General features: G+C 48.6%; 2 protein-coding genes across 2 annotated transcripts in view; one reads left to right on the top strand and one right to left on the bottom strand.

The window, feature by feature from the left end:
• The window catches only part of LOC137462896 (RNA-binding protein 25-like), a 38,809-nt gene that overhangs the window by 11,870 nt on the left and 8,955 nt on the right, over positions 1-17,984 (top strand). The gene's annotated exons all lie outside the window — the stretch shown is intronic.
• MAU2 (MAU2 sister chromatid cohesion factor) lies at positions 100-17,887 on the bottom strand. Its single transcript, XM_068173924.1, has 19 exons — positions 17,446-17,887; positions 17,146-17,163; positions 16,823-16,888; positions 15,240-15,335; positions 14,131-14,225; positions 13,208-13,235; positions 12,617-12,772; positions 11,883-12,029; positions 9,478-9,568; positions 9,096-9,199; positions 7,936-8,013; positions 7,235-7,300; positions 6,917-7,000; positions 4,936-4,985; positions 4,644-4,721; positions 3,403-3,514; positions 2,194-2,284; positions 956-1,083; positions 100-289 (listed from the first exon to the last, which is right to left on the bottom strand). Exons 1-19 carry the CDS (start codon positions 17,863-17,865, stop codon positions 215-217), a joined length of 1,983 nt encoding a protein of 660 aa, XP_068030025.1. The 5' UTR covers positions 17,866-17,887; the 3' UTR covers positions 100-214.

Here is a 17,984-nt window from a genome sequence, read left to right as displayed (position 1 = left end):
GGGAATCCCTGGAAAATTCCTGGGTTTTTCTCACTACCAGAGGGAATTTGGAAGCTTTTCCATGTTTTTTTTTGTTTCTTTTCCCAAGTTTTTGACGCCTTTTTCTTTTTTTTTTCCCCCGGGATGTTGGTGGTGGATATCCTGGAGTTTTCCTGGAGTTTTCCTGGAGTTTTCCTGGAGTTTTCCTGGAGTTTTCCTGGAATTTTCCTGGAATTCACAGCAGACTGGCCAGGCTGGTGGTGGGGCCGTTCTGGGCCTGGAACTGGACTGGGGGGGGTCCATCCGTCCACTGCAAGGGAAAAACGGGATCAGAATCCCAGGAAAAATTCCCAGAAAATTCCCTCGGGATTGTGGAATTCCCAGGCAAACCCTCCCTGCCCCAGGGATCCCAAATTCCAACCTCACATCCCGCTGGGATTTGATTTTCCAGGTGTTTTTTTTGGGTTTTTTTGTTTTTTTTTTTATTTCAAAACCCAAATCCCAGGAAAAATGGGAAAAATTCCCTCAGGATCACGGAATTCCCAGGGAATCCCACATTCCATGAACCCTGCTGGGATTCGGCTTGCCAGGGTTTTTTTTTCAGGATTTCAAAGCCAAAATCCCCCTGGGAGGGGTTTGGGTGATCCAGAGGGAAGAAAATCAAAAAACCTTTTGATGTGACAGCACTAAAAAAACCCTTCAAAAATCCCATTATTCCCTCCCACATCCCGATTTTCTGTGGGATATTTTTGAGGGATTTTTTTTTTTTTTTTCCTGGGAATGCCAGCTGCAGGATTCCAGGGACCGGGAGGGATTTGGATGATGCAGAGGGAGGAAAATCCCGACTTTGGATGCGACAGCACTAAAAAAACCATTTGAGAAAACCCCTATAAAAATGGGCTGAAGGGTCCTTTGTGCCGTGGGCACAGCGGGAACGTCGGGAATGTCGGGAACGTCGGGAATTGCGGGCTCTGACCGTGATCAGGTTGTGCTCGGGGAGGCTGCAGGCCTCGATGTGGTCCTGGAGCAGCTGCTGGGAGAAGTTCTGGTGCATCTGGGCGGCCTCGTGGGCATCCATGGCATTGCCACACGCCTTGTTCAGGTCTGGAAAAGGGGGGAGAATCCTGGGATTCGCCCCACTCCCGCCTCTGAACTCCCCTCATCCCAAAAAAACCTCCCTGGGTTTGGGTTCTGCACCAAAATCGCCTCAGTTTCAGGCAGAATCTGCCCCCAAAGCTCCACGGAGATCCCGAATTTTTCCCTCATTCCCAACTCCTGGCAGCATCAAAATGCCAGGAATTGCCTGGATCGGGATTGTTTTGGCTTTCCAGCCTCATCTGGTGAGGCTGAAGGTGTGAAAATCCTGGGAGCCATCCCATTCCCACCTCTGAACTCCCCTCATCCCAAAAATCCTGCCCTGGCTTTGGGTTCTGCACCAAAATCCCAAGGATTCCCTGGGATTGCAGGGAATAAAATCCCAAAGTTGCCAGGGATTCCCTGGGATGAGAAGGAATAAATTCCCAAGATTTCTAAAGATTCCTTGGGATTCATGGAAATGGATTCCCAAGGATCCCAAATTGCACTGGAGCTGCACATTCCCAGCTTTCCCAGTGGCATAATCCCCACATTTTCCCTGTAATTCCCACCCTCCCAGGGGCTCTTTCCCAGTTTTCCCTGATAATCCCAGATTCCCAGTCACCCCTGGAGCTGCACATTCCCACCCTCAGGATCAGCTCCACATTTTCCCTTAATTCCCACTCTCCAGAGGCTCTAGCCCAGTTTTTTATGGATTCTGAGTCACCCCTGGAGCTGCACATTCCCATTCCCCCACACCCCTGGGATAATCCCCACATTTTCCCTGTAATTCCCACTCTCCAGAGGCTCTTTCCCAGTTTTCCAAGATAATCCCAGATCCCAAATCACCCCTGGAGTTACACATTCCCAGCCCCCAAAACCTTAGGATCAGCTCCACATTTTCCCTGGCATTCCCACCCTCCCAAAGGCTCTTTCCTGGTTTTTTATGGATCCCCAATTACCCTGGAGCTGCACATTCCCGCCCCGGGATAATCCCCACATTTGCCCCTAATTCCCACTCTCCCGAGGCTCTTTCCCAGTTTTCCAGGATAATCCCAGAGCCCAAATCCCCCCTGGAGCTGCACATTCCCATTCCCCCCTCCCCAGGCCGTTTTCCTGCTCCCAGATCCCGGATTTTACCCCGGAGCAGGGCGGAGGACCAGAGCTGCACGGACATGTCCGGGATCTTGCTGGCCAGCTGCATGGCTGGCACCACCATGTTGTTGCTTTCCTAGGAAAAATCGGGAAGGAAAAAGGAAAAATTGGGATTTGGGGAATTTCCCCTGCCCCTTCCAGCACGGACTGAGTGGAAAAGATGGAAAATTCCCGGTGGGAAATCAGATTTTTGTCACTGTGCTCGATGGGATGGAAGGGAGGAAAATGCTCAAGATTCCCAAGGATTTCTTGGGATTGAAGGGAACAAAATCCCAAAATTCCTAAGGAATCCGTGGTGTGGAAGGGAATAAAATCCCAAAATTTCCAGGGATTCCCTGGGATGGAAAGGAATCAGATCCCAATGATTTCCTGAGATTGAGAGGAATAAAATTCCAAGATTCCTAAAGATTCCTTGGGATGGAAGGGAATAAAAGTCCCAAGAATTCCTTAGGATTTCCAGGGAATAAACCCCAAGATTCCCAAGGACTCGCTGGGATTGCAGGGAATAAAATCCCAAGATTGCCAGGGCTTCCCTGGGATGGAAAGGAATAAAATGCCAGGATTGCCTGGGATTGCAGGGAAGAAATGGAAGGGACATGCCAGAGCTCCATTCTGGGAATTCCAGGCTGGGAACAATCCCATCTTTCCAGTCTCTCCCCGGGAATTCCCAGGGAATTGTGCCACAGTTCCTCCCAGGCCAATCCACACTGACATCTTCCCCTTTTCCAGTTTTTTTTTTTTTTTCCAGGAATTACAGCCTGGATCCTTCCAGAACACATCCCAAACCCACCCTTCCTAAAATTCCACAAAAATTCAAATTCCAGGATGATCCAGAGGGGAAAAAATCCCAATTTTGGATGTGACAGCATTAAAAAACCCTTCCAAAATCCCATTATTCCCAGCCATATCCCGATTTTCTTTAGACTTTTCTCAGGGATTTTTTGGGGATTTGTTCTGGGAATGCCAATTCCAGGATTCCAGGGATCTGGATGATCCAGAGGGGGAAAAAAATCCCCATTTTGGAAGCGACAGCACTAAAAAACCCTTCAAAAATCCCATTATTCCCAGGCATATCCCGATTTCCTTTGGGATTTTTTGGGGTTTTTCTCTGGGGATTTTTTCTGGGGATTTTTCCTGGGGATTTCCTGGGAATGCCAGTTGCAGGACTCGGGGATCCCGGGCCCGGGGAGTCACCCTGTGGTTGCCCAGCACGTAGAAGATGTGGCCCAGCAGCACCAGCGAGCAGGCCGTCAGGCGGTTCAGGTCCTCGGCGTTCGACATCTTCAGCGTCTCCCGCAAAAAGCGCCTGGAAAAACGGGAAAAAAATGGGGAAAACCAAGGGGCTCGGGCCCTGCCTGAGCGGCCGGGGGTAACTCCTGCGGGCCGGGAAGGGCAGCAGCTGGGACCAAGGACCTCGAGGAAAGGGAATTCCTGAGGTTGCCCTGGGAAGGTGCAGAGCCTCGGGATGGAAAGGAACGAGAGGCGGGAGATTCCCAAGGATTCCTTGGGATTGCAGGAATTAAAATCCCAAAATCCCCCAGGATTGGAGGGAATAAAATCCCCAAATTCCCAAGGATTCCAGGGAATTAGATTCCAAGATTCCCTGGGATTGCAGGGAATTACTTTCCCAAGATTCCCAAGGATTGCAGGGAATAAAATCCCAAAATCCCCAAGGATTGGAGGGAATAAAATCCCCTGATTCCCAAGGATTCCAGGGAACAAAATCCCAAGATTCCCAAGGATTGCAGGGAACAACATTCCCAAGATTCCCAAGGACTGCAGGGAACAACATTCCCAAGATTCCCAAGGACTGCAGGGAACAACATTCCCAAGATTCCCTGGGATTGCAGGGAATTACTTTCCCAAGATTCCCAAGGATTCCAGAGAATATAAAATCCCAAAATTCCCAAGGACTGCAGGGAATAACTTTCCCAAGATTCCCAAGGATCCCAGGGAATAAGATCCCAAGATTCCCTGGGACTGCAGGGAATAAAATCCCAAGATTCTCAGGGATTCTTTGGGATTGCAGGGAATGAGATCCCAAGGATTCCCTGGAATTGAAGGGAATAAAATTCCCAAAATTCCCAAGGATTCATGGGAATAAAGGTCCAAGATCCTCCAGGATTCCCAAGGATTGCAGGGAAACACATTCCCAAGGATTCCCTGGGATTGAAGGGAATAAGATCCCAAAATTCCCAAGGATTGCAGGGAAACACATTCCCAAGGATCCCTTGGGACTGCAGGGAATAACATTCCCGGGATTCCCAAGGAAGGAGCTCAATCCCCACCACATCCCTGCTCCTCCCCCCCGGCCAGTCCAGGAGGAATCCGTGGGAATGGGATGGAAACGAAGCCTTGGCATTCCCACTGCGATCCCGAAAAGCCAGGGTGAGTTTTCCCACATTTTCCCACATTTTCCCAGGGGTTGGACTCACTTGGCCTCGTTGTATCTTCCCTGGAAGAAGGAGAAGAGCCCTCGGATGTAGAACGCTGCGGCCCGGAGACAGTGAGAACTATGGAAAAAAAAACATGGATACCTCAGGATCTCACCCAAATTCCCAGGAATTCCAGCCCAAAATCCAACTTCCAAGCAAAATGTGCCATTTCAGCCCCATCCCGAGTTTTCCCTTGGAGTTCGGTTGGATTTTTTCCCCCTAATTTGTTGAAAATCCTGCTGCAAATCCGTCATTCCCAGCCCGGGATGTTGGAATTTGTGGGAATTCTCACCTCACTGGGAAGTTGTGGTCGGGATTTATCCTTTCCAATAAACTGTAGAGCTGGAAAATGGGAGAGGAAAAGGGAAAATCGATTTTCCAAGGAAAAACCAACACCAAAACAGAGAATTCCCACCCAAACCAGCCCAAGTTTATCCCAATACTGGGAATTTTAGGCTTGTTTTGATCCCAAAAATCCAAGTTTTATCCCAAATCTCCTCCAATTCCACAGCATTTCCTGGATAATCATATTCCCAAGGAAAACTTGGAGCTGGTGGATCTTATAATGACTTTGATATTGGATTTGATTAATTAAAACTAGAATTGAGTTGAAGAATTCACATTTTTTTAAAGATATTTTTTGCTTCCCAAGGGTTTTTCCCAAATTTTGTGTGCAGGAAGCAAAATTTCCATGGAGAATCTTCCCAAGGCAAATCCCTGAGGGCTCTGAGAGGATGAAAATAGGGAATTTTGGGAATAAAACTGCAAAACTCAGGAACAGATCCCTATTTTTGGTTGTTTTTGTGACGTCCTGAAACTGCTGGATATGGAAAATGGATGGAAAAGGGATGGAAAATGGAGCCAAGGGACTGAATAAGAGATGAAAGAGTTAAACTTCATTCCCATGGGAAGAATTCTGGGAATAATGCAGAATATTTGGAATTTTCCAGATGCTTCCTCAGGAATTCCGACTTCCCTGATGAAGGAGCTGTGGCCAGCAAGGCCCTGAGGGAAAAAAACACCCAAAAAAGGCAAATCCCAGGAATTTTCTCCACAGAAAAGCAGGATTTGAGAGAAAGAGCAGGGAAAATTGTGGGAATAATCCAGAATTTTTGGAGTTTTCCAGATGATTCCTCAGGATTTCCCACTCCCCTCATGAACAAGCTGCTCCCAGCAAGGCCCTGATGGCAAAAACTCCCAGGAAAAGGCAAATCCAGGGATTTTTTCCACAGAAAACTGGGATTTCTCACTCCCTGATGAACAAGCTGCTGCCAGCAAGGCCCTGATGGCAAAAAATGCCCAGGAAAAGGCAAATCCCAGGGATATTGTGCCCAGAAAAGCAGGAATTGAGAGAAAGAGCGGGAGAAATTGTGGGAATAATCCAGAATTTTCGGAGTTTTCCAGATGATTCCTCAGGAATTCCCATTCCCCATGAACAAGCTGCTGCCAGCAAGGCCCTGATGGCGAACAATTCCCAGGAAAAGGCAAATCCCAGGGATTTTCTCCACATAAAGCAGGAATTGAGAGAAAGAGTGGGGAAATTGTGGGAATAATCCAGAATTTTCGGAGTTTTCCAGATGATTCCTCAGGATTTCCCACTCCCCTCATGAACAAGCTGCTGCCAGCAAGGCCCTGATGGCAAAAAAACCCAGGAAAAGCCAAATCCCAGGGATATTGTGCCCAGAAAAGCAGGATTTGAGAGAAAGAGCGGGAAAAATTGCGGGAATAATCCAGAATTTTCGGAGTTTTCCAGATGATTCCTCAGGATTTCTCATTCCCCTCATGAACAAGCTGCTGCCAGCAAGGCCCTGATGGCAAAAACTCCCAGGAAAAGGCAAATCCCAGGGATTTTCTCCACAGAAAACTGGGATTTCTCACTCCCTGATGAACGAGCTGCTCCCGGCAAGGCCCTGATGGCAAAAAATGCCCAGGAAAAGGCAAATCCCAGGGATTTTGTGCCCAGAAAAGCAGGAATTGAGAGAAAGAGCGGGAAAAATTGTGGGAATAATCCAGAATATTTGGAGTTTTCCAGATGATTTCTCAGGAATTCCCACTCCCCTCATGAACAAGCTGCTGCCAGCAAGGCCCTGATGGCAAAAAATTCCCAGGAAAAGGCAAATCCCAGGGATTTTCTCCACAGAAAACTGGGATTTCTCACTCCCTAATGAAGGAGCTGCTGACAGAAGAGCCCTGATGGCAAAAACTCCCAGGAAAAGGCAAATCCCAGGGATTTTGTGCCCAGAAAAGCGGGATTTGGGGAGAGCCCAGCTCACCTCCTGGTGCCGATTCCCCTCTCGGATGTAGACGCTGGCCAGGTTGGTGACAATAAACGCCCACAGCTCCTGGTGGGTTGTGAGCTGGAAAGGAGAAAATTCCCAAATATTTCAGCCTTTTCCTCACAATTCATTCATTCCCATTAAAAAAATCCAGGCTAAAACAATCACATATTGATATTTTAGTGTTAAAAATCCCCACCCCACCCCGATGCAAGGAAAATCGTTAATAAATAATGGAATTAAGGAAGGTTTCCCTTCCAAATTCACATTGCCATCCCCAAGTTTCCAGGAGAAAATTTGGGAATAAAATCTCACCCGCAGTGCTGTAGTGAATTGTGCTTCTGCATTATCCATGCAGTTGACAGAGATGCAGTAGAGACCCTGGAAAAGAAAGGATATTTTTGGGAATGTAGCCCAAAACATTCCCAAATCCATGGAAATATTGGGATAACAGCAGGAAAAAGGGAGCAACGAGTCTCAGGTGTGGGGGAAATCAGGAATTTCCAAGAATGTCCTTTAAAATAAATTATTCATTGGAAAATAAAGGTTAATTTAGCTTAAAAACTCTTTCTTAAAATCATGGAAAATTCAGTATTCCCTACAAAAACCCTTTCCCCTGCCACAATTCCCACAGAAAACCACCTCCAGTGGGCACAGCTGAAATCCCTGGATTTCCCTTTTTCCAGCTGATTCCTCCCAAATTCCCCCTCCCTTCATGAAGGAACTGATGCCAGACAAGGCCTTCATGGCAAAAATACCCAGGAAAAGGCAAATCCCAAGAATTTTCTCCACAGAAAAGTGGGATTTTTCCCTCCAGGAACTGCTGGAGCAGCTTGGGAGAGTGGGAAGTGCCCCCTGCCCACCCAAGCCATCCTGGAATTCTGTTTCCAAAGGGTTTTAGGGCAGGGATGAGCTCCCCCAGCAGTGCAGGACGCAGATCTGGAATTCCCAGGGAATCTCCTCTCTGGAATTCCGTGTGGGACGCAGAATTCCCAGGTTTCACCCCAAACACTCACCAGGAGCGTGTGCAGCTGGGCAGCGTGGTTGGAAAAGAGCCTGGGAGACTGCTGGCACAGCTGGCAGACCTGGGAAATCTGGGAAAGAACACAATTCCCCATTTTTCACCCTCTTATGCTCCACATCCCGCTCCTTGCGCCCCCCACGGATGCAGGGATCGGCTCCAGGATCTCCAGCCCTGGGTAAAAGGGGAGGCTGGATGTGCTGCCAGCACAGGAAAAGGGATTTCCTCACATCCCTCCCACATCCCAGCTGGTTTGGAATGGTTTCCTCCACCCCCTGGAATTCACAGCCACGGGTCCCTCCTGAAACGCTCCAGATTTTCCAGGAAAAGTGGGATAAGACCTCCCAAAATCTAGGATTGGGATGAGTTTCAGGAGGATGAATGCCTCCCCGTTCCCAGCACATTCCCAGTAAAGCTGACAGCGGGGATTGGATGATCCGGCCCCGGGATGGATTCCCAGGATTTTAAAATAATTGGAAAAACGGGGGAAAAATGCCCAGTTTCCTCTGGAACAGCACAAATCAACCAGGAAAGAGGAGGAAAAGCAGGAATGTGAAAAACTGGAAAACACCTGGACAAGGCAGGAACGGGAAGAGGAAGGGAAGGAGCCACTCTGGAATGGATGGAATGGGAAAAAAACCACTGGAATCAGCCTGGAATTGCCACCAGGAAGGTGTCAATCCAACCAACCATTGATTAATCCATGACCAATTCCAAAGTGCCCTTAAATAAACATTTAAGAGGAGCCAATCCCACATTTCCCAAGTCCTGAGCCCCACCAAGGCTGGCTGAATCCATGATTAACCCAGCAGGAATTCCCACCTGAGCCCAAAACTGCAATTCCCACGTTTTAAAGGTGCTCCTGCAGAATATTCCCATTTTTTGGGAGCCATTCCCAGCCAGGAAATGCTGGAATTCCCACGTTTTAAAGGCTGTTCCTGCAGAATATTCCCATTTTTTGGGAGCCATTCCCAGCCAGGAAATGCTGGAATTCCCACATTTTAAAGGCTGTTCCTGCAGAATATTCCCATTTTTTGGGAGCCATTCCCAGCCAGGAAATGCTGGAATTCCCACATTTTAAAGGCTGTTCCTGCAGAATATTCCCATTTTTTGGGAGCCATTCCCAGGCAGGAAATGCCGGAATTCCCACGTTACCTCCTGCAGGGCCGTGGCTTTGTGTCCCGTGACCAGCCTGCACATGATGATGTGTTCCAACAGAATCACTTGGAATGAGGACAGGATGGGGCTGCAGTCCAGCACTGGGGAAGGAGCAGGAGCAATTCCATCAGGCATTTATGGAATGTTTCAAATCCCACCCAAAAAAAAAAAACCAAAACAAAAAAAACCCCACAACTCCCAAAAAGTTGATTTTGTACTCCAAAGCCACCACCTGGCCTTAAAATCAGGGGTTTAATCTTAGTTTTAGTCTTAGGCTGACCCAGCAACTCAACAAGGATAGGTTTAAATGAGGAATAAATAACGGGATTTTGCAGGATTTTCCTGGAATCCAGCTGAATTCCAAGCCCTTCTTCCTTACTTTTGAGCTTCTCCAGCTGCATGAGGGCTTTGTCCGTGTACTTCTGAGCCTTCTCCAGGTAGCCTGCCTGCATGGAATGCATCACTGTCACCTGCAGGGAAGCACAGCAAGGATTATCCACCTGGGCAATTCCCCTGGGATGCAATTCCCACGGCAGAAATCCCTGGGAAGCTCTGGAGCACCCCAGGACAGTGGGAGATGTGACTGACAGGGTGGGAATGGATGATTTTAAAGCTCCTTCCCACCCCAACCATTCCACAATTCCCAAAATTTGTCTGGGCAGAGAGGGAAGGGCTGGGAATTCACAGAATTCCTCAAATCCCAGATTTTTAACGTCACCAAGGATTGGAACCATCTCCAAGAAATGGAACAAAATCCTTCAGCAATTCCAAGTCCAGCTCTCCTCACATTGATAAAATTAAGCCAAAGTGGCTCTGCTTTGTACAAATGACTCAATTTTCATTTGACTCAGGTATTAATTAATCAACTAACGAGTTATTGATTAATTAATTCCCATTTCCAGGCTGGAATCTCCTCACACACTGAGCAGCTCCCTCAGCATCACCCCACGGACACTAAGGCGGGGGGAAAAGCACCAGTTGATAAAACTAAGCCAAAGTGCTTTTCTTTTGTATAAATAACTCCATTTTCATCTGAGTTGGGTGTTAAATAATAAATTAATTAATAATTCATTAATTAATTCCCATTTCCAGGCTGGAATCTCCTCACACACTGAGCAGCTCCCTCAGCATCACCCCATGGACACTAAGGGGGGGAAAAAAGCACCAGTTGATAAAACTAAGCCAAAGTGCTTTTCTTTTGTATAAATAACTCCATTTTCATCTGAGTTGGGTGTTAAATAATAAATTAATTAATAATTCATTAATTAATTCCCATTTCCAGGCTGGTATCTCCTCACACACTGAGCAGCTCCCTCAGCATCACCCCACGGACTCTAAGGGGGGGAAAAAAGCACCAAACAGTTGATAAAACTAAGCCAAAGTGCTTTTCTTTTGTATAAATAACTCCATTTTCATCTGAGTTGGGTGTTAAATAATAAATTAATTGATAATTCATTAATTAATTCCCATTTCCAGGCTGGAATCTCCTCACACACTGAGCAGCTCCCTCAGCATCACCCCATGGACACTAAGGGGGGGAAAAAAGCACCAGTTGATAAAACTAAGCCAAAGTGCTTTTCTTTTGTATAAATAACTCCATTTTCATCTGAGTTGGGTGTTAAATAATAAATTAATTAATAATTCATTAATTAATTCCCATTTCCAGGCTGGTATCTCCTCACACACTGAGCAGCTCCCTCAGCATCACCCCACGGACTCTAAGGGGGGGAAAAAAGCACCAAACAGTTGATAAAACTAAGCCAAAGTGCTTTTCTTTTGTATAAATAACTCCATTTTCATCTGAGTTGGGTGTTAAATAATAAATTAATTGATAATTCATTAATTAATTCCCATTTCCAGGCTGGAATCTCCTCACACACTGAGCAGCTCCCTCAGCATCACCCCACGGACACTAAGGGGGGGAAAAAAGCACCATACAGTTGGTAAAACTAAGCCAAAGTGCTTTTCTTTTGTATAAATAACTCCATTTTCATCTGAGTTGGGTGTTAAATAATAAATTAATTGATAATTCATTAATTAATTCCCATTTCCAGGCTGGGATCTCCTCACACACTGAGCAGCTCCCTCAGCATCACCCCACGGACACTAAGTGGGGGGAAAAGCACCAGTTGATAAAACTAAGCCAAAGTGCTTTTCTTTTGTATAAATAACTCCATTTTCATCTGAGTTGGGTGTTAAATAATAAATTAATTAATAATTCATTAATTAATTCCCATTTCCAGGCTGGAATCTCCTCACACACTGAGCAGCTCCCTCAGCATCACCCCACGGACTCTAAGGGGGGGAAAAAAGCACCAGTTGATAAAACTAAGCCAAAGTGCTTTTCTTTTGTATAAATAACTCCATTTTCATCTGAGTTGGGTGTTAAATAATAAATTAATTGATAATTCATTAATTAATTCCAATTTCCAGGCTGGTATCTCCTCACACACTGAGCAGCTCCCTCAGCATCACCCCATGGACACTAAGGGGGGGTAAAAGCACCAAACAGTTGATAAAATCAAGCCAAAGCGGCACTGATTTCTACAGACAACTCCATTCCCATTTGAGTCAGGTACTAATTAATAAATCATTTAATAACTAATTACCTAATCCCCATTTCCAGCCTGGAATCTCCTCGCCCACTGAGCAGCCCCCTCAGCATCACCCCAGGGTCGCTGAGGGAAAAACAGCCCAAAGCAGCTACAAACCCCACCCCTGCTGGCTCCAAACCACTCATTAAGCCTCATTAACGGGCAATTAGCACTAACGAGGGGCTCTCACCAGGTAGACCAGCACACACATGTGCTCCTTGGGCAGCCAGTGGAAGAGGTCGGCGGGGTTGCTGGGCAGGATCTCGTCGTCGTGCAGGGTGGAGATGGTTTGGATGCACTGCTGCAGCTGCTTCAGGCACGGCTTCACGCTCTTCACCTGCCAGGACACAATTCCCAGCGGGAATTCCTCACCTTCCTGCCGCTGGAATGCTCTGGGAGAGGGGAAACTTCCCAGCAGGGTGGTAATTCCCATATTTAGGGGGTTGGTCAGCGCTTCAAGGGGCTGAACGGCACCAAGGGACGCTCAAAACATTCCCAAAAATTCCTGTTATTCCCTCCACCACACCAGAGACCACCACGGATACACAAATATCATGGACAACATCTCTTAATTAACATGATTTCCTCACTCTTCATTTAATTTGGGAATAAAACCAACAGGAGTCTGATTCCATTATAAAAAAAAACCCCCAAAAATCCCCCCAGGGCTGATTTTTTAGGGAGTATCACTGTCCCAAATTCCCAGCTGGAATGTGGGACACCAGAGACTACCATGGATATACAAATATTGTGGACAACATGTCCAAATTAACGTGATTTCCTCACTCTTCATTTAATTTGGGAATAAAACCAACAGGAGTCTGCTTCCATTATAAAAAAAAAAAAAAAAACAGAAATCCCCCCAGGGCTGATTTTTTAGGGAACATCCCTGTCCCAAATTGCCAGCTGGAAGGGGGCACGTACCTGGCCGGCATCCAGGTAATGTGTGACCTGCAGGACCAGGAAGAAGACCCTGAGGGATTCCTTCTGGATGGGATTGCCCTGCCAGTTCTCCACGATCTGCCCGCACAGCGTCAGCAGCGGGTGAACCTCCTGCAGCTTCCTCTCCATCAGCAGCAGCTGCAATTCCCAAGGAAAATCCAGCTTTTGGCAGGAGGAACCCTCAGGGAACGACAAATTCCCAAGGAAAATGGGGCTGCCTCAAGCCTGGAATTGCCCAAAGCCAGGCTGGAGCTGCCTGGGATAGTGGAAGGTGTGCCTGGTTCTTCCAAGCCAAACAATTCCAGGGATTCTCCAATTCCAGGAATTAAGATTGGGATATTCATCTGATTCCCACCACCCTTTCACCCCACCAGCTTTTCCATCCCTCATTACAAAAGCTCCAGTGAAAATTTGCAATGATCCTTATCTTTTTCTCAGAAAAAAAAATTAAGGGAAAAAGCTGAATTTATCCATCGGAGCCCTGCTTATCCCCCCCCCCTCCCCTCCAAAAAAATCCTCTGGAATTTGCAATTAAACAGGAAATAATTTATTTTAAAAAGACTTGCAACTCACCATCCCCTTGCTGAGCAGAAATAGGGCTCTGGAATGAAAGAAAACAAAGTTAAATTCGAAAAGAAATTACTCCATCCACAAAAAAAAAAACCCCACCAAGAAAAAAACAAATCTGCCTTTTTCTCCCTCTAAAAACAGGGAAAAAAGAGAATTAAGGGAGCTGATAAGAGGAATTCCCAGGGAATTGGGGGAGGAAATTCCAAAGAATTCAGGGAGGAAGTCCCGGGAATTGTAGCAGGAAATCCCAGGGAACTGAGGGAGGAAATTCCAAGGGGATTCAAAGAAGAAATTCTAGGGAATTCAGGCATGAAATCCCAGGGAAATTGGGGAGGAAATCCCAGGAATTCCAGCAGGAAATCCCGGGGAGGAAATCCCAGGAAACTCGTGGATGAGATGCCAGGAATTCAGGGAGGAAATCCCAGGGAAACTGGGGAGGAAATCCCAGGGAATTCAGGCTGGAAATCTGAGGAAATTCAGGCAAGAAATCTGAGGAAATTCTGGGAGAAAATCCCAGGAAACTCGGGGATGAAATCCCAGGAATTCCAGCAGGAAATCCCAGGGAATTCGGGGAGGAAATCCCAGGAAACTCGTGGATAAGATGCCAGGAATTCAGGGAGGAAATCCCAGGGAATTCAGACTGGAAATCCCAGGGAATTCAGAGAGGAAATCCCAGGCAAATTGGGGAGGAAATCCCAGGGAATCCAGGGAGGAAATCCCAGGGAATTCAGGGAGGAAATCCCAGGGAATTCAGGGAGGAAATCCCAGGGAATTCAGGCTGGAAATCCCAGGGAATTCAGGCTGGAAATCCCAGGGAATTCAGGCTGGAAATCCCAGGAATTCAGGCAGGAAATCCCAGGAATTCAGGCAAGAAATCCGAGGAAATTCTGGGAGAAAATCCCAGGAATTCGGGCAGGAATTGTCACCTGGTGTACTCGGAGCCCACCACGCGCGCGTACTCGGCCCCCACGCCCAGCAGGTCACAGGCCGACACCAAATCCTTCTCCAGCGTGTGGAGTTGCTGAAATGGGAATAAAAAAAGCCACAAAAACTCAGGGTTTGCTCCACGAATCCCAAGAAAATGCCGTTATCCCTGGATTTAGAAATTCCTGCTCCTTAAAGGGGTTTTAGAGCCGGTTCCCAGAGACATCTGTGGCGTTTCCAAGGATTTGTCTGAGCCCAGAAGGATTTTTTTCCCCCTTCAAATTCCTAATTAATGAGAAATTGGTTAAAAATTGCAAAGGGTGAAAATCCAGTGCTGATCAGATCCCAACAGCTAAAAACCCCAGGGACTGTCACACTGGAGCAAGAGTTTTCCCAGCAAGAGGAGCCTCCAAGGTGCGTTCCCAAATTTTATCCCTTTCCCAAACCCAGGTGGGAACTCAGGAAGAGAACAGGCTCCAAGAAAATGGGAAATCAGGGAAAAGTGGGGAAAATGGGAAGCTCCAAGGAGAGGAAAAGCTTCAGAGTCCTCAGGGTGAACTCCTGGACAACTAAATATTCCTTAATCCACAGGGAATTAAAGTTCTTTTTCCATCAATACCCTTCAGTGTGTCTCTATTCCTATAAATATTTTAATTTAGAAATATTTTGGAGCATATTCCAGACCAGGAACAAGAATTTTCCTTCGATTCTTTTCCTTGCTTCTTTTCCTGGTTACTTTTCCTACTCCTTCTCCCATCCCACATCCCTCATTAAACACAGAACAATCAACACTTCCAACCCCAGCAGGATTTGCTCTCCCTGCAAGCCCCCAAAACGGATTTTTTCCTCCATCCTTGGAATTCCAGGTTCCTAATTCCCACAGAGTGATCCTGGCTGATTCCTTGATCCAATCCAACACCAATTCCCAGCCCAGATTTGCCTTTTCCCTCTCCATTAACAACAAATTTTTAGGGGATAAAGGGATAAAAAGCACCCATTAACAGCAATTTTTTAGGCAATAACAGAATGCAAGGCTTCCAGGCTGTTGTGGATGGGGATGCAGGATTTTTCCAGGATTTCTTCCCAAGGAATTGCTGCTGCAAGGACTCACAGCCAGCTGGAAGAGCAGCCTGCAGTGCCAGTAGGGAGTCTGCTGGGAGATCTGGATGGCTTTGCGCAGCAGGGGCTTGGCCGTGTCCACGGAATTCTGCAACACAAAGAGCCCCCAGTCAGCACAAACCAGCATCCTGGAGCTCCACAACCCTGGAATTCCCTGGGGAACCACGCCCAGCCCGCCAGGGAGCCTTGGGAGAGAGGGATCAGAGCGTTGGAAGCAGTGAAAATAAAGTGGGAGAAGTCTGCGGCTGCCCCGTCCTTGGAACGTCCAAGGTAGGGCTGGATGGGACTGGAGAGATCTGGGATTTTGGGAGGATTGGAGAAAGCTGGGATTTGGGAGGATTGGAGAAATCTGGGATTTTGGGAGGATTGGAGAAATCTGGGGTTTTGGGAGGACTGGAGAAATCTGGGATTTTGGGAGGATTGGAGAAATCTGGGATTTGGGAGGACTGGAGAAATCTGGGATTTGGGAGGACTGGAGAAATCTGGGATTTTGGGAGGACTGGAGAAATCTGGGATTTGGGAGGACAGGAGAAATCTGGGGTTTTGGGAGGACTGGAGAAATCTGGGATTTGGGAGGACTGGAGAAATCTGGGATTTTGGGAGGACTGGAGAAATCTGGGATTTGGGAGGGCTGGAAAAATCTGGGATTTGGGAGGATTGGAGAAATCTGGGATTTTGGGAGGACTGGAGAAATCTGGGATTTTGGGAGGACTGGAGAAATCTGGGGTTTGGGAGGATTGGAGAAATCTGGGGTTTTGGAGGACTGGAGAAATCTGGGATTTGGGAGGATTGGAGAAATCTGGGATTTGGGAGGACTGGAGAAATCTGGGATTTTGGGAGGACTGGAGAAATCTGGGGTTTTGGAGGACTGGAGAAATCTGGGGTTTTGGGAGGTGTCCCTGCACGTGGCAGAGTGGGACTGGATGGGATTTAAGGTTTTTCCAATCCAAACCATCCCAGGATACTGGTATTCAAAATCCCAGGAAATGGTTTTGGAGGAAAACAGCACAATTTCCTAACAACAGAGATGAACCCAAAATTCAGGATGATCCAACTGGGGCTTTCCAATGAAGGAGCCTAAACCATGGAAAGGAAGACTTTGGACAAGGAATGGAGGGACAGGACACAGGGAATGGCTTCCCGATTTTGGGATTTTGGGATGGAATTCCTCCCTGGGAGGGTGGGATGGGGCTGGGACAGAATTCCCACTCATCCCTGGAACTGTCCCGGTTGGAGCAACCTGGGATAAAAGCCGTCCTTCCCATAGAACGGGATGATCCTTCAGGTCCTTTCCAACCCAAATCACTCCAGGATTCCAAAATCCAGAGGAAAATCATGGATTTCCCTCCTTCTCTCCCCCCACTAAAATCAACATTTGTTTAATAAGGACCCAAAAATTTATTTGGCCAGGCAAAATCCTTTTGCGGTGGGAAACTCCTGCTGCAATTCCAGCAAAAACTTCCTCAGTACGGAAGGAAAAAAGCCTCCCGTGGCAGGAATCTGATTTTTCACAGGAATACCCCGTTCCAACCCCAGATTCGAGGGGCACAGAGGGGTTTGGGGGGCTCCTCTCACCTCCTGGCAGTACAGCTCCGACAGCAAACTGGCTGCCTCAAACTTCACATCTTCAAACTGGGGGATCTGGCACCAGGGTTAAGGGAACCACAAACTCTGGGTGGGAAAGAGCAGCAAAGCCTCCAAACCCCCTCAGGAAAACGGGGGTGAGAGGGGATTAAAGTCCCTTCCACCCCAAACTCTGTGGTTCTGTGAAAGCAGCGATGAAGTAGATTAAAACCACCCCTTCCATGCCCCCACCCCCAGGCCCTTGAGGTGTTCTGGGAGTTTCCTTGGAGCTGTTCCGAGCTCGGAGCCCTTCCTGGATCCCGGGAAAAGGATACCTGCTGGGATATCAGCCACTGCAAGAGAACACAGCGGGTTAGGCTGGCACTAACACCCACCAGAACCACCCTGACACCCTCCCGCTCCGTTCCAGGAGCCTCCCACCGCCCCCGTGCCCTGCTCCTCATCTTTTCCAGCTGCCAGCACCTCTCACCCACCCCTCCCGCTACTCTTTACCTCCTCCAAGTGCCCCGAACCCCGTCCCCAACCACCCCCAACCCCTTCTCCGTGCACTGGCACCCCCCGCTCCCCCTTCCCAAGCCCCCCGTGCCCCCCAAGGCCATCCCAGCCCCGCTCACCGCCTTCTCCAGGTGCCCGCGGGCCTGGTCGCCGTTGCGGGTGTGGTGGTAGAGGACGGAGCCGAGCTGGAGGTGCGTGCGGGCCTCCATGCGGGCCGGGGGCTTGCGGGGCAGCACGGCCTGCAGGCAGTGCACGCACAGCCGCACCTTGGGCGGGCTGGACGTGCGGAAATGCTCGGCCAGGCCCAGCAGCGCCAGGTACCACGACTCGCCCGCGGCCGCGCCGCCGCCCGACCCCGAGCCCGGCGCAGGCCCGGCTGCGCCGCCGCCGCCTCCGGCACCTCCGCCGCCGCCTCCGGCACCACCCGCTGCTCCCGCCGCCTCCCCAGAGCCGCTCCCGCCGCCTCCCGCCGGCTGCGGCGGCTGCTGAGGCGGCGGCGGCTGCTGAGGGGCCGCCGCGCCCGCCGCCACCGCCGCCATCTTGGGGCCGCCGACAACACCGCCGCGAGGCGCGGGGCACTACGGGACTTGGAGTCCGAACCCTCGGGCGCGGAGGGGAAGTGGGAGTTGTAGTCTGCCCTCTCGCACCGATAGGATGC

This window comes from Anomalospiza imberbis, chromosome 27 (assembly GCF_031753505.1).
Source record: "Anomalospiza imberbis isolate Cuckoo-Finch-1a 21T00152 chromosome 27, ASM3175350v1, whole genome shotgun sequence".
Lineage (NCBI taxonomy): Eukaryota > Metazoa > Chordata > Aves > Passeriformes > Viduidae > Anomalospiza > Anomalospiza imberbis.
The sequence above is the reverse complement of the archived record's forward strand: the minus strand, read 5'-3'. Positions and strand labels throughout refer to the sequence as shown.